We start from the raw sequence: 17,678 nt of genomic DNA on the forward strand, positions 1-17,678 counted from the left end.
ATACTTTTTTTGTGACAGATAATGACATTTTCAGATGATTTTAGAAAATACAATCCAATGTCTCGATCCTGAATTCAACTGACCATTCAGATTGTTAGGGAAAAACAGCGACTTTTTTACAGAACTTATAGATTATATTTCAAAACCATTGTCCATTGAGCACTATTAGTATATATTACAAGACTCTATGCATAATTAAAAGAAAATAACCTTTTGCCCCCAACTTACCTTCCACACTGCAGGCAAGTTATGAGAACATCAATTATTACTGATTTTCACCAAACCTTACAAAATCATAAGCTGTCTTCTTAAATGTTAAAAGAAGGTAAATACTGCCTCCAAGTCATCTTAGATATAATCAAATAGTAGAAGAGTTGAAGGAAGCTATATAGTTCTCTAAACAATAGTGCAGTTAAATGCAACTGTTCTGTTGTAGCAAATTGCTATAAAACATTAGAAGAAGAGAACTGTGATTCTAAGTGGGGACTTAAGTGTACAAAAGAAAATTTTCATCAGAACTGTAGTTCTTAACCTCTTAATGCAAAGCAATTTTGAAATATCTCATCTTCTTAAGAGGACTAAAGAAGCAACTGATACCTCTTTGCCACAGCTGACCACACACAAGTCACACAGAATCAAGAAGATAATTTTGTGAAATGTCACCAGTGTTTAAAATCTATTTAGACAACTTATGCATGGCTTTACTGCTTGAGAAAAAATTGTAAATTTGCATGTATGTATTGATATGAAATATAGACAATATTTAAACTGTTTTTATTATATTGCTCTATAAGAATTTCAAAAGGTAATTAGAAACCTTATTAGCATTTGTTAGACATAGAATTATGAGACTGTCACCACAGATACTGCTTTTAACAGCCTAAAAAGAGCAATAGGAAAAAAAGAGATGGGAATGACATGCTTGCACTACTCAACATTCTGATTTAAGTGAGTAATATTCAATGTGTTTTAAATACAAAAATCTCCAATCTCTTGCTGTTTTATATTTTTTCCCCTCGTTAATATAACATTGACTGTAAACATTCAATAAAAAACTGTAAGATTTACTCAGAAGTTCATTAGTTCCAGCCTTGTGTGTCAGATATTATTTGAAGCCTTGTTTAATATTCTTAAAACAGTAACAGCAGTAATCCTGCATCATCTTGTTATGTTATGGGTCAGTGTTCTAGCATCTAGTAGGATACATCAATCAAACTGGTTTTCATCTTCTTAAAGTTAGTTGCAAATGAATGCACAGCCCTACCTTGACCCTCCCTCCTAATCAGTCTCTCTTCCATATGCCACTCCTCCAGGGATTTTGAATGTGTATATGGAAAACCTGTCAATCTTAAACCCCCTAGACAGAAACATGAATCCTAGCAAAATGTTGACTTAAGATCACAAAGAGATGAAAAATTAATGAAATGAAACTAACCTCAGAAAAAAAGAAATCATATTTCATTGTAGTTGAACCATTGCCATTTCAAAATAATTTAAAGTATACTTGTAATGATCAGATTTTTAGGTTGCTTAGTTATATACCTAGTCTTAGACATGATTTTTGGTTGAAGGTTGTACACATAAATGTGCATATAAATATACATAATATGGTTACATTAAAAATATTTTGCCACAGTTTTCTTATGTAGTGCATTTTCAATCCATCGCAAGTATAATGTAAAAGTACACTGCAGACTAAGCTAACCTCAATTAGCTGAACATATCACTAATTCTCAATTTCAGATTTAACAATTGGTTTTTTTTTGGTAGAATTAGAATAAGCAGTCACTTTAGGAAGTTATTTTCAGTCTAAAATGTATGGGAGATTTCATTGCGTGCTATAATAAAGAGAATAATATCAAGTAAAATGAAAATTTTAATTCCATAAATTAAGCAGTGCTTCCACCATAGTATATACAAAGACAAGAGAGTTGTTTCAGAAAGCTTGTTGAAGCATGAAATGCTTCACCCTGTAACTGAATTGAATGCTGATTGTTTCAAGGAGTTTTCTAGCTATTTCATGGACATGATGAACAAGAATCTGATGGGACTGATCCTTCTGTTAACAAAACAACACAACAATAATCTTCTGTGGGCTGAAGTGCTCACTGTGTTTTAGAGTAATGCAAAGAACTTAGATGGCAAACAGGACCTCATTGCAGGCCACTTCTAGCATATATTGTTAGTGTCTCCCTGTGGGAAAATAAGCTTCCAGCTTGCCTTAAATAAATTGTCAGTTGATGATCAAAAAAACTACTCGGCCACTGTCAGATTCTAAAATTTATTTCCTAATAAAACAAAATGTATGCTGGTGGAATACAGAGACTTCTGGTAAAGCAAGTCTGAGTCCATTTAAAGTCTTCAGAAACTATTTAACCCAGTTTCCAGTCTGAGTGCATCCTGACAACTACACTAGTTCCTGTGGCTGTTGGGGAACTCCTATCAGTTCAGAAAGCTTTTTCAAAGGTGGCTTTGTTTACCTCTGCTAGCAGCCTTTCTGGCCATCACACTGACCATGACATTTTTCTGACTCACCTGTGGACCTAGGCTGGGGCAGATGGGATTGCACTTGTGTGGTTCCACTCTTTCCTCTCAGAGAAATCCCAGAGGATGTCATAGGGCAATTGCTCATCAGCCCCGAGGGCTCTCTCTCATGCAGGATTCCACAAGGTTTCATCCTGTCATCTCTCCTTTCAACATGTATATGAGGCCACTGAGGAGATAATGAAATAATTTGGGCTGTGGTGTCATCAGCACTCAGATGATACACAGTCCTACCCTCTTGTCAGACCAGGATGGTGCAGTCATTTTGCGCTTCCAGTACCTGGCTGAAATAGGTGTATGATGGCAGCCTAATCCAGGAAGATCAGTGTTGTGTTGTACAAGTAAAAGGAAGCATTCAGAAGATATTATATACCCTTATCATTCAGTTCCACCTCTTGTGAAAGAGGCTTACAGTCTCAATTTTCTCTAGGTTCCTAAATTTGGTCTGGGTTTTCAAATTTGATCTGCGATGATAAGTACTATTTGTCACTTGTGTTTCAATCAGTGGCAATCATTTCTACTAGCGGGAAACTCGCCACACCAGTCCAGGTCTTCTTCCAGGATATATTACTGCAGTTGAATGTCCCTGGACAAGTGCTAAAAATGACTGCCAGGAGTTTAATAAGTGCTGACAGGAATTCATAGTACTTCAGCCATGTAGATGCCACTGAGCAAATAAATAATAGAATATATGGTACTGCCTATCTGATTTAGAATGATATCCAGTGCAACATTTTAACGGTTCTATATGTTGCAATCAGAGCTGTGCAGGGTATTTCTCTGCCTTTTAACAGAGATGATCCTGATTGCACTGAAATCAGTCACCTGAGATCTTGCACTCTCAGCCACTGGATGGGAAAGTTCATTCACCTGTTAAACAATTTTTGATCCTAGATCTAAATATGTTCTCTGTTTTTTCAAGGAAGATCATATTTGTTGATCTTCAGACATGGTTAAAGGAAGTAATGATGATATGTAATTAGTCCTTTGGAATATGAATCTATCTCAATTAAAATACCATATATAACACCATATAGTTTAATTTGAAAATTAATAGCTCATCTTACAGAGACATTTTAGAAAATAAATAAAGCCTTTCTCTACCTGAGTTCAGCTGTATCTAACCAGCTTTTTTTAAAGTTCACTGAGCTAAAGTCCACAGTACGTTATTCACTGTAAAAAATTATACTAGTTTTATAGTTCAGTGTGATAGTATAATCTTAATATAAAATTTGGCATGGCCTCAAATCATATTGAACAGAGAGATATTATTAGTATTAATTTAATGCCAACAGTTTCTACTGTTTTGAAAACACTATTATAGTCATATTGCACTAGATAATATCAAAATAATTAGCATCCTTTTCTCTATAATAACATGCTTTCATCTGACAGTCTAGGATATTTTCTCAATCAAAAAGGCTGTTGGAACTGCTTGTGGTTACTTTGCTGGCTTATATAAAAGTCAAAGTAGTCTAAATCAGATGAACTAAACTGTGTTTGCTACTAGACTTAGCTATAGTATAGTTGATTAATTAAAAGATTAATATTTATATATTAAAGTATTTGTATACATTAAATGTTAAAGTAATATTTAGGAGAAGACAATGAAAAATTATTAGAAAGACACAGATGTTCTAGAAGTGACGTATTTTTCCTTGCAAATGAAGAAAATACGTTTTTCAGAGAATGCAATCATTATATAAAGTGAATGTTTATTCTTTCTACTGATGAGTGAGAGTGAACTATACTTGCCATAAAACAAATAACATGGAGGGGTTTCCAAAAGGTTTTTTTCTTGTCAAAAATAAAATATTCCATAAGATCTGTAAACTAAGTCCTGATCTTCGACTGAACATCTATGGAATGAAAGTGATCCTCCTGATATCATATTCCTACATTTGTACTTGTGCAATGGTCAGCTTTATATTAATTTATAATATTTCTCTTCTTCACTTCTTGAATTATACAAATTAAGATATTAAAAATACCTCAGAAACAAGGTCAATTACCAAATAGATTTTGGTTGAGCTGCAATCAAATATCAAAATAGAGATCTTGATTTTAATGTTTTATTCTTCATAAAGATTTTTTAAATGCCACAATCGGTCAAATTTCTTTTTTCCATTCTTGGCTTCTTATATCTTTTTTTCTATGAAAGGTGGGGGAGATTGTGAGTTTGATTTGGGGTTTTTTGGATTTTGTTTTATTTTGTTGTTTTTTGTAACAGTTCTTTGCATTAGAAAATATCCTCTAATGTGTATTTAGGCAGTTTCCAAGAGGACATTTAATTACAATTAATACCTCAACTTCATGTAATCTGTACAGTTATACACAAACAAATTAACCATACAAGTCTATACACCACATACAGTGCTCAAGGGAGTACAGGATGATAGAAATTACCAATTTTCCAGCTGCATATCTGCAGAATGCAACGTGCTAAAGTTGGAAAAAGATTTCCTTTTACGAGCTGTCACAAGGGCTGTTGCTTTTCCCAGACAATATTAAAAATTCTGACGTTACGCCATTACAAAATGTGACATGACAATACAGGCTACATCACTGACTGTATGTTGTATAAAAGTTACTTGGGATATAAATCCCAAAGCTTTTACTTTGATTTACCAAGAATGTCCACATTCTTTGTTTACTGTAGCCTGAGGAACAAGCTTTTCAACTTTAAAATATTTTGAACTTACCTCCCCCTGGAAAGGAAAAAAAAAAAATCAGTAGTCTGGGATTTACTTTGGGGTTGTTCCAAAACTATTATAAATTACTGTCCCACATATTAACTGCTTTTGATATTAAACTATGAGGAATATTGTCTGAACTCCAATAACACTGACATAACTGAATTTTTGGAGAAAGTAATGAGAAAGTCTTTAATGAAAACTGATTTAGTAAAATTTGGAAAAAACCACAAAACATAAAATATTCTGGTAAAATGAGAAAAGATCCTAAAAATGTTTTAATTTTTCATATTAAATTATTGTGATAATTTTGTTTTGCACTGTTGTTAAGATAACAATTAAAACAAAGATAGAAATAATGGCTTTCTACATATCCTGCTAAGAAAGAAGCATTCTCAGGATTTCAGTACTGATCAACTTCTTCCTGTAAGACCCTTCCATATAGGACAAGTTACATGTACGCACTTTGCTCACCTCAAGTTTAAAAAGAAACATTTTAAAATATAATGAATTAAACTTATGCTGGTACAGACAGATTGTAGAAGGACCTTGGTAAATAAATTCATGTTAGTGTTTACACTAACTTCATGTAAACAAGTCAAGAACAGTTAAATCATATTTGAGAGAAGTACAATACGGACATGGTATCAACAGTATATGGTTACAGCAAAAAAGGTTTTTCAGATCAGCAGCCCTTGTCCCCCCCTTGTCTCTTAGGAAGGGTGTGAGTCCACTACATTAATAAAACCAGGTTTCAATATAACTTCTCAGGCCAGTGCCACATTCTCCAAAGAAACCATGACCAGGATAGGTACAAGGACAACCATTTGCAAGGGTGACAATAAGCAATGTTCTACATATTGACATTGCCTTCAGCAATACTGTGAATTTCATTCTAAAGTTTTAAGTGATGCACATGTAGTTTCTGACACACAGCTGACACAGTGATATCTAATTACCGTGTGAAGGTGGTATCAAAATGGAAATAATCTCAGAGAAGACTTAAAAAAAAAAAAAAAGGTCAATATATTATCAAACTGAGAATCATGGATATATTATGCCAACTATTAATGGTCTTCAAGGTCAATGTTTTCCCTGGCCTTTACAGTATTAACATGAGTTATACAAAACTAAATGTATGAAATGGATGTAAACCCATAACACATTGAAGCACATCAATTAAAAAAAAAAAAAAAAAAGGACATAATAATTGTTTTAGATGGCTTTTGTTTCTAACATTGCTTATTCACTGCCCTCTGAGTGCCTGTTAAAATCAGGGAGCAGGTCATTCACCATCAAAAGCAATTATAAAATGCAAATGATGAAGCATTTATTGTCAAGATTGGCTAGATAAAAAAGGTCTGCTTAATAACATGTTTCCAAACAGATAACATAATTAGATGTTTGTATCATAAACAATAGGAAAGAATACAAGCCTTTGGCTTTTTTTAAAAAGGCTGCAATTAAAAATAGGTGAGCATTGTGACATAAATTCTATTAAAAAGTAACAATTAAATTTCCTTCTGAGAAATTGGAAAGCACCATCTTGTGGTTACTCTGCAGGAATGCAGTCAGGACAGCCTCTGGTCCGCCATCTCCTCCTACCACTTCCTGCTGTGTCAACTGGAATGTCAAAATTCTGCCACAGACAAAGACAATGCTTTGTCATTCCCAGAACTTCCTCTGAAAGACATCAGTGAGACTATGTACTAGGTAGGTAGAACTAGAGGGGTTATTTAGCTCAAAATACACCCCAGGTTATCACATTACTCAAATATGTGTTTGAAGTAGACAGTAAAGTCAGAATTATTTGCAATTGTAGCAAAACTACACTTTATTTCTAATATGTTTAAGATCAAATACTACCATAACCTAAATTCTCTTCAGTTCAGTAAGGCTGCATTAATTTTTGAGCCAGCTAAGATCAGAAACTTCCATTCCTGGTATCCTTACATTACCAAAACCAAAACACGGTTTGTGTATTTTGCAGATGGTGTTTGAAATTTTGTACATGATTTATTTTGGGCAAGAGTCAACCAGTTAAGTTTGTGCCATTTTCAAAGACATAGTTAGTCTCATTCATATACAGGTCACAGTTCAGCTTTCAGAATTTCCTGTTTAATAGATCCTCAGTTGTAAGTAAACCACTGTTTTGTATGTAACACGTATATTTGCAGCTAGTGAAGTCTGCTTTGGGTCCAGTCCTGATAACTGCTCATTGTACCTTGTGAGTTCAACTATCCAGACTGATCTTTCTCAACTTATTTGTGTATCTGAATGCAGAATTATTTACCATGGAAAGTTGAATTGTTTTTGTCTTCCTTGGGAACGTATGTAAAATATAAACCAGTATCAATTTAGTTACTGGTTTTATTGCTTTTATAATAAAGTATAAATAAATATTTCAGAGATGCTGATTTAACTGATGTATAGGTTATGATTTGATCGTATAAGTCCAAAAATACTTCACTGGTGTTATTATTTCAGTATGTTCTAAGATTTAATCTAGTATTTTGTATTATATGAAGTATATGACCAGATCTCTCCTAGTGAAACAAACAGTTAAGGTATGCTTACATGTGTCTCATTTCACGTTATCTGAAGTACTTAACAGTTCAAAATTAATAAAAAGTACATCTGATGTTTTTTCACAAGCAGACCTACTTCTGACCTGCTGATGGCTCAATGAATTCTGAATGGCTATAAATGATAGCAGAATTGAATCCATATATCCTTACTTTTACATCCATCAGACCTGGATTTTCTAGAAAATATTTTGTAAATTAGGACACTTATTTTTCAAATGAACTTGCCACAGTAAGTGTCAATGACTGACAGTCTAACTGTAATAACATCCAGTCTTTGCTTTTGAAAGGTGTCAACAGAAGAGGAATTTCTCTGTGTCTGGAAGGTGTTGTAGTGGCATGAATTTATCTGTTTCCCAGAAAGACTACAGGTAGTGTCACATGTTTCCTTGGACTTTTGAGCAAATCAGGAGCCTGGATGTTCTAAACCACTTTGGTTACAAGATACAACAGGTTTTTAGCAAATAACACAATTTTGTCTGCTGCATTTCTGAGCTCAATTCTTTTCAAGATTTCATTCTTCTATCTAGGTTCACACCAGCCAATGTCTCCATTTATCTGTGCACTCCTGGAGCTGGGTGACATCAAAAATACTAAAAAAACATATCTAGATTTTGCACTTTAAATCTGCATTGCCTCCCCACCGGAAGTGCAACTGTATATTTTGTATACATTAAAAAGCAGACACACATGTTAATATGCCCATTTGTATCCCAGAATACTCCATATATTCAGTAGCTGAAGTTACCTGATTCTTTTGTTGCCATGGTTGTTTCCTTGAACTTTGATCTTCCCTGTTTCCACATGTTGACAAGCATTATACAAATGCCAGTGTTACTCTGATTCTAAAGGGATGAAACTACAAATATCACCAAAAATAGATGCTTCCTCTCTCCCCATGGGATAGACAGACAACATTATTGGCATGATTTACTCATCCCAGCAGAGGAGATGTGGTGTCTGGAGACAGATAACAGTACTGCTTATTTCCCCTTTGGCTGATGCTACTCCCTCTCCCAGGTAAATGGGGTCTGTTACATTTGGAGAGGATGAAAGACATCCACTGAAGGTCTGTGAGTGCTAGGAGAAGAGTGGGTGAGGGGATACTGGGGTATCCCATGTGTAGGGATGCTGGCATCATTTTCCTATTAACTTCATTCCATAAGTAAAGGTCTACTGAAATTTTAGAGGTCTCCTGACATCAGGGTATGTGAGTGTAGTGGGGAGGGGAGGGAAGGTAAGAGATTGGTGTCAAGGAAGAAAGAAAGAAGAGAGACCTGACTCTTTCGATTGCTTCAGATTCACTCAATTTTTAAATGTATCTCAATACTTGTTATTAAGACCTTTCTGGTACAAGTACTGTTAAAAGGTCAGATACCTCCAGTCATTCTTATCTCTATTCATCATTAACAAACAAAAATAAAAAATAAAAAAAAAAAAAATAGAAAAAAAAAAAAAAAAACACAACACAAAAGCATAAGGCTTACAGAAAAATGTCCGTAATTGAGAATTTTCTATTTGTTTCTTCACACAACTTGAACATGCTGTTATTGTCACATAAGATGTGCATTTAATCCCTGCAAAATACTGAACTCATATCACAAGATTATTACCAAAACAGTCCTATTTTTCTAAGTGAATGCTTGTTAAAAACCCAGAAAAGCTAACCCAAGTTATATTGATGTCCATATGAAATCCATATACACCTTAGGAATGGATAAAAATTACTGAGACTTATATGGGTTACGTAAATAACTGTTATTTTTTTTCCTCACAAATTCATTTCAGAACCATAACATTCCAACAGTATGTTAACATAAAGGAATCAACCTGTAATATCATAAAGAAGAGAATCTAAATGGTCCTTTAACAATTTAATAAAATGTACCCATGTTCAAACTGTGTTTAGGACCTTTCAACCTCTGTGTAAGTACACTGCCTTTGTGTGTATTAGGAAAAAACTTGTTAACAATATACTTATAATAGCACACTTGTATAGCAAAAGGTTGATTCAAAATAAGTGAAAACAATCTGTAAATTTTCTGAGTAATAATTCAAGTTACAAAAACTCACCAGTAGCATCTGGAAAAATACCAATATAAACATAGCTGTTGGATTTACTATTGATTTACCAAATTAAATTTCTAACTAGAAATATAGAAATTTCCTTAGGTCACAAGCTCCTCAAAAGGAGAAGAACAAAAGAAAAAGACCTAGTAAAATCCAGTAGTTTCTCTCAATTTATAAAATTCAGAATTTGTCATAGCAATAAAATATACAGTTTGAGTTTAGGTTTAAACATGGGCACATATATATAGAGAAAGATTTATTTATTTATTATGCAAAAATAATAATTCCAATTAAGAATTTCACAAGATATTACTAGTGTTGGCATAATTACAGTATTGTGGTTGTCTAAATTACAAGTACAGAACAAATCAACACTAGAATTTTCAAAACTGAGTCAGTTTGAAATTACAGGACATCATGTGAGTAGCAAACCCACCAAAAAGTCATGTTGATGTAATCTTTTCCAGATGCTACCAGGACATCTTTGCAAGTATAAACTTCTGTAAAGAACATTTCTATAGAGACATTTTTAGATTTGACTTTAAGCTACAGACAGTTTGTCTTTTGAAAATCAAAATTATCTGTAGATTAATTTGTTTCCCATTACAGTTTCGGATTTCTTCTTCATCCATAATATTAACTGCAGTGAACTTCCAGGAGTAAAAAGCTGTCTTTTTTCAGGCTTGAATAAGAGGAGAAATAGTCACTTGTCCTGAAATCTGGCTACAATTAAACACATTGAAGACAAATTAAAAGCTGTAAATGTAAAACTTTGGGTACTTTGTTGTGATCCTTTGTTATATAATCACTGCATTTTACACAATAAACAATCAGTATGCATCACCTACATTTTACTACCAAATGTTTAAGTATTATTTAAATAGACCTTAAATATAAAATAAAATAGGAAAAGACAATATTTACCTTTTCCAACTGGGCATTTTTTTTTGATTTGTACAAAAACTCCCCCACTGCCACAAAGACAGAAAGCACTAATCCTGCTGCCAGCACAATGAAGATTCCTCCAATATTTTGAACTCCCAAAGCACTGGCTTCTTTACTTTCCTCCTCTGGGCAGCCATTGCCTCTCCACCATTTCTCTTTCATCATGTGGAGCTTGCCCTCCTCTTGCAGCTGAAGAATTGCTATAGTAATCTTGTCTCTATATGGAGAACCTAAAGAGACCACAGGGAACACATATTACATAGGATATATTTTAAGGAAAGTTAATTATATCTGATAAGAATAAAATGTAAAATAATGTCACAGGAAAAACTATACTCTCTACAACCACAATATTTATCGAAAAGCCATGTATATCTTACCACATCACACTAGTCACATAAATACAAACCCACATGTGCGCACACATATAAATGTATGTGCACAAAACTCGATCCAGCTGGTGTTGACTGTAAGCCAGACAACTTGATACAACAAGTCCTATCACATTTAGTCCCATGGTCTCAAACATCTTCATGGCCAACTATTATATACAGTCAAATAGTATTGAACTTTCAATTTCCATCAGGCTTTCAATTATGCTGCAGCAGATTTAGTCTAATACCCATAAATCTATGGGCTATGGCTTCATAGCTTGTTACCCTAAAGCTAATCCAAGGTCTGATATGTAACAAACATTTTATACTGTTATTTTATTAAAAGAAGAAACAACAATTTATGCTTCAGAACCAAGCCACAAAAGTCTCTATTTGATAGATTGACAGGCACTTAAGATACCTTCCAAGCACACATTTGCTTATTAACAGTACCAGGTAGAAATGCATTCAGAAAGATAAGGTTATGTGTGTTTGGATAACAGGAATGTAAATTTTCGTGTTTTAATGGATTTCTTTCTCATAACTCAGTATTTTAAAATGACATGATAATTTTGTAGCTTTTGAACATTTCAATATTTTAAGGGGCAGTTCAAAGGGTAGTGTCATGTCTTTGTATGCCATCTTCTCTCTTTATATAGTGCATAAGGACCTTTCCATGAGTACTTTAAAATCTACATTAATTAATGAATAATGCCAATGGAGAAAGCTTTTCTCTTCTGAATTTTAGAGAGTAAGTCACATCAGTGAGAAGCGCTTTCTATGTTAAAATCTGTGTAATGTTTAAGGAGAGAACAAGGTCATAATTTTTCTTCTCCTCCTTCGAAAACAAGAACAAAAAATTCTTCATTAAAGTGATTAAGAAATCCAAGGAAAAACAACAAAAAAAAAAAGAGCAGATGAAAAGGCATGGCATCCCGTCTTTCATGTGATATGAATGCAAAAAATCCCTTCCCTTCTTCTTTCTATCATAATAATGCTACTTATTAGATATAATTTTTATAGTGTTTCCTTTGGCTGAGTAATAAAATGCATTTTCATTAACTTGATACCCTTTTTAAAAAAATCCTCAGCATCCTTTAGAGAGATGCCACCCATTGACTATCTAATGTACTGTGATCAGCTGTGAAGGAGCTGAAGGAGCTCGTGGATAGGATATTTTAGACTCTTTACACTCTTGGAAAACATATATTTTCTTTTGGAATTTCTTTCAATTTATTCCTTAATTCTTCAATTTCTTCTTACCTATCTAGAGCTTATAATGAGAATGAAGCTAGTAACAAGGGGTTGTTGTGCCAGCATGGAAGTAAAACATAGAAAGGACCATTAATTACAAAACAGTTTGGGCTTTTCCTTAATTCCAGAATAAAAGGTGGGAAAAGCTGGCATCAAAGTATTTAAATTGCAAGAACTTGTGGGGTTTTTTTCACCTATGCTTAGAAAAAAAAAAAATGACATTGTGCACTAGGACCTAAACTGTGCTTACTCAGGACTATATGGGAAGGAGAAAGAAAGGAAAACAAACTTTTCTACTCTCTTGTGCATGCAGGGGCCTAAATAACACTGTTTCAGACCACCTTGATTACGCTGTACCTCTGCAAAGCCCTATACTTGATACATTTCTTCAGTCAGATGGAAGGAAAGTGATTAGTCCACAAAATCCTGGGGAAGTGTAAGTGCATCCTATAATCTTTTGGGGATATTTTCAGCGTTACACTGCCTATAAATATTTAACAACAACAACTTAAATAACATTAGATTCTGAGAAATAATCTTGGATCCAGTTTAAACCATCTTCAGATCTGACAGGCTGCTTTCTAATTAAACTGATTTGCATTTCATTTCCACACTTTCTGTTGGTCTAAATATAGGCAGTACCAACTATTCTTCATGTATTATTTATATATTCTAGGGACCAGATTTGTACACTTAAAGTTCTAGTCCATTTGAAGCATTTAAAAAATGAAATAACTGAGGAATTCATAGACAGAAACCATAAAGCATGGACTAATCCTATCTACAAATAGTTAAGTTTGAGGACTGCAGTAGAAGCATGCAGTTAATAGTGATTCAGTTCAACAGTATCTGTATCACTTACTGTTGGTGATTTGCAAAATTTACACAAATAGTTGTGGAGTGGACAGATTACAGAACTTTTGATGTTTCTACTGCAATATTTGTATTTGGTATACCTTATTATCCTGTACTAAAAATGGCAATATCACAAGTAAGGATCAATGTGGGATGACCAGTGTTGCATACTGCTGCTGTTAAATTAAGCATTTGAAATTTTATACCCATTAAAAGGCTAGCATTCAATGCTATAGTTCTATTTCTGAATGACTTACAATGTTCTAAATTAACTGATTCACATTTTGCAACAAATAATGAGTACATCTAATAATCCAGTATTTGGAAAAAAAGTAACTTATAATGCTGTTTATGCCAACTCTCAAGTAATTATTAAGAAAACAAAAGAAACATAGCAATGATATAGCCTAAGATTTTATTTGCCCCTAGGTTTTTTCCGATACAAACTGGATTGCAAGTCCCAGCAATGACACCACCAAGAAGCACCTGAAGTGGTTAAAAGTATCATGGTTAAAAGCACATGAAGTGGTTAAAAGTATACTAACTCATGTCATCTGTGGATGACAAAGTTAGTATACAAAAAAATAAAAGGAAAGGAATAGAGAACATGGACAAGGCATCCAGATTACTCTCTGGTTGTTAAAACTGTTTTCCTTACAGAAATGAAAAATTTCAACAAGGAAATGTAAAATATTTTTGACATTTACTGGTAATTCTCCCTATCACTCCTATCATGTGGCTGAAGAATGAACCAAGCCTTTCCACAAGGTGTTGCAAGAAGGTCATGTCCTGTTCAGTACTTTTTTTTAAATCAGAAGTATTTCATTTAAGAGAGTTTTCTGTTCAAGAGAAAAAAAAAATAAAATGAAAAAAAGAAACTTTAAGACTTTCATACAATGTATATGAATGCATTTACAAAATAAATATAGTATGAATAAGAGTAAAATAAAAAAGCAGAAGAAACAAAATAAAGAAAAAAATAGAGAATAAAATTCTTCCATGTAAAGAAATGTGAACTTCAAATCTCAATCTTCAAGAAAAAGACAAGCATTTGAAAAGTATTTTGCCAATCTGTGCATAGGGAAAGACTGAGAGGGGATAGACACAGTGATATTTAAAACTCCATCCCGAAATCAGGGAAACAGATGAGTATATAAGTTTCCATTAAGTGCAGAGAAAGGGAGAAGTCTAGTGCAGAAATATCTGACTTTTTTTTCCCCTCTCTTTTCCTGTTTTCTACTGCTTTCATTTCCCTATCAACTGATGAACTATTGCCATGACAAACTTGGATGAGAGGGCCTACAGAATATCATATATACATTATTTGCTTGATCCCTCTAGCTGCTCTAGCTGCTGTTTGCAAGAATGAGAATTTCTGACAAGAATTTTAAGACCTTCTGATATAGAGACCTTGATGTCTTCCTGTGATCAACAAATTAAATAAGGAATGAAATAATTTCTATTTGCAGTTACCTGCTTACAAAAATTTAAAATAAAAATTTGTATAAAATTTTATTGTCTGAAGCATCTGTACAAAACTAAGATAACAAAGTCTCAGAAACACCGCAAATGTTATACCTAGATAGGTTTTCTTCCCTGAAGTCTCAGTATATAAAGATCTATGCACATAACGTTATATTTAATCATAAATTATGAACACAAACTTTTTATATTGAGACTTCACTGCACACAGATTAGTATGTTGAAATCCTGATGATCTGGCTCATCTTGAAAATGCTTCCTACTAGATTATAATTTAGTAAAATCTCCTGCTTATTTATTCTTAATCTGTTTTAGTGGTTCCATCAAACACAAATGGAGTTGGAACATATTGGAACCTGTAGAGCTGATTTTGACCTTAACAAATAAAAAAGAATAGCAGCTTTCCACTAACTCCTTCATTAAGAAAATGTTGAACCATGAACTTTTTTGTTTCATCATTCTAGGTGTAAAAGAAATGAATACAAATTGTATGGTGTTTTTAAAGCTAGTGCCCATGGAACATTGTTAACTGTTACTTTTGATTCGCCAGACAGAAAATTCTATTCTGAACACTCCTACACCAATGATGTTGTCTTTTGTTCCTGTTACTTTTTCTTTTATTATTAAAAACCCCAAGACTATTCTATTTATCTTGCAACATTATTTCATACTTGTGCACTTGGCCTAAACAAAAGAGAAAGGCAGTTAGGAATACACCATTATATTGAGAACCTAGGTACAAAATGTAGATCATCAAGAACTTCTAATACTGAAATAGTTATTGGAAGGAGAAAGCCATGTGTAACAGGAAAGATATTCCTTTAATATCTAGGAGTTGAAGCTGTTATGTGAATGGTTTACATTGAACAAAGAAACCAATTCAAGTTCTAGTTTTAACTATTGAAAGGAAGAAGCACTAAATTCAGCATGGGGGTGGTTTTTTTGTTTTGTTTTGTTTTGTTTTGTTTTTTTATTTTGAGGGTTCTTTTTTTCAGCATGAGCCCATTCCCATTATGGTTACATCAGATGGATCTATCTATCCTAAAACTAGATTGGGTAAACACACAAAAACTGTATTCATGGTCTCACTCCAGTGTAGGCATATTTGAAATTTCCATAAGAATGCTGGCTAACACCATTTATACTGCTGGGAATGGGTGGAATTTTTTAAGTCTTGGCATATCAAGATCCTATCCCATAACTTAGCCCCATCAAGAATCACAGACTAAATGTTCTGCCACCAAACTACATGCTTAGTTAAATCATATTTGAAAGTTTTGTTTGTTATATTGCTTTGTTATCTCTGTCTATCAGTTACTATGCTGAAATTTTCCTTTTGTTTTTATAAGACAAAATTTAGTCCAGGCTTTTGGAACAGACATTCCTTGCTAGGGGATAACTGGTGATACAGTATGTGGAGTTCAGTTTCTCTTAAGTGTCATGCATACTGGAGTCATTTGCATGACAGGAACAAGATGGAAGGGACATCATTTACATATAATTGTGGACTAGCTGTTTAGACTATGAGGAACTATGGAAAACTACTTCCCACAGCCTCATGCATCACAGGGCCTGAACCACTTGCCAGGAATTTTTAGCATCGTCAGCGCTCATCAAGAAAGACTGACAGCCACAGTTATAACATGCCATAGAACAGAAATAGGCAGCTCAGGGGCACTGGGTATAGGAGAAGCACTTGATTTAGTTCCACAGAAATGTTTTTCTTTTTAAATTCACAGCCAGCTCTGCTCCCTAACTGCATTAACCCTCTCTAATTGGGATGGAAGGGAAGTGACAGAGAGACCGGTCAACATGGCTTCGTTCATTCTTCCTATCTGTGGACTAAAAAGTCTACAAGCAACACATGAAGAAAGAAGAGGGATTTTGTCAGTTCCCAGTCCCTGGCTCCACTTTAAAAATCAGCTCATTTTCACATAAGAAAAGATCATTGAGAATTCTTTCCAGGTCATGGAATAAAGCCATTGCTGTAGCTGGGGATTTGATGGATTAATATTCTTTGTCAATCATAGGAAGCAAGCAACACCCCACAGTGAAGAGAAGAACAATAAATAAATAAATAATAATAATAATAAAAAAAAAAAAAAAAAAAAACAAAAAACAAAAACAAAAAAAAACAGTTCCTGCAGACTTGACAGAGGAGCAGATCCTCCTTTATCCCAAAATCTGAATCTGTTTAAGACCAAGTAAAGGACCAAGGCTCGCCAATAAAATCTAAAAAAAAAAAAATAAAAAAAATTTAAAAAGCCACTGATGAAAAAATGTTCTTCTGTAAGAAGTAGCAATTGGTCAGGTATTTTTAAGAGTATAGAACAAACGTAAGATCATTGCATTACACCAGGAGATGGATGTAGATTTTAAATGTATCTTTGATAACAGTCTTTCTCTGTGATATGAAGTGAAGGAATTTTTCCTGTTTCTTAGCTTTGTGCCTCACAGCATATTTGTTGTTTTATATTTATGAAATTATTAGAAATTATAATATTCTTGCCTCTCAGGTACATAGGAATTAATAACAAAGCATCCCAGACACACAGAGTTTAAACACACTTCCTAGGTATACTGAAAACAACTGCTATATTAATATACTTTGAGTGGACATAGATCTTTTTAATGTAAAAAGGTGTGAAAATATTGGTTTTGCCACCCCAAGAGATGAGTATCATTTATATACATTTCCTATTCATTTATGATCAATGTATTGATATATGAGATAGATTTAAATAGTAATAAAAAGTATACTTCTTGTTTGTCTACCAGCTGTCTTTCTACTTCCTTATGGACTTTTAGACTCCTGGGAATGAAGACTTTTTCAAAGTTCTTTAAATATTCCACATCGTGGACAATATTGGGAATAA

At 33.6% G+C, this 17,678-nt stretch overlaps 1 protein-coding gene across 5 annotated transcripts in view; it reads right to left on the bottom strand.

The window, feature by feature from the left end:
- Positions 1-17,678, bottom strand: part of GRIK2 (glutamate ionotropic receptor kainate type subunit 2) — a 427,988-nt gene that overhangs the window by 8,873 nt on the left and 401,437 nt on the right. For 4 of the 5 annotated variants that reach the window (XM_042803252.1, XM_042803250.1, XM_033008456.2 and 1 more), the window contains one exon: positions 10,817-11,067. In XM_042803252.1, the coding sequence (XP_042659186.1) occupies positions 10,817-11,067 (251 nt within the window). Of the gene's footprint in view, positions 1-10,419; positions 10,616-10,816; positions 11,068-17,678 lie in introns of those variants that run through there. The other variant, XM_042803251.1, reaches the window with a different exon arrangement.

This window comes from Tyto alba, unplaced genomic scaffold (assembly GCF_018691265.1).
Source record: "Tyto alba isolate M040663 unplaced genomic scaffold, T.alba_DEE_v4.0 Super-Scaffold_40, whole genome shotgun sequence".
In the NCBI taxonomy this organism is placed as follows: Eukaryota; Metazoa; Chordata; class Aves; order Strigiformes; family Tytonidae; genus Tyto; species Tyto alba.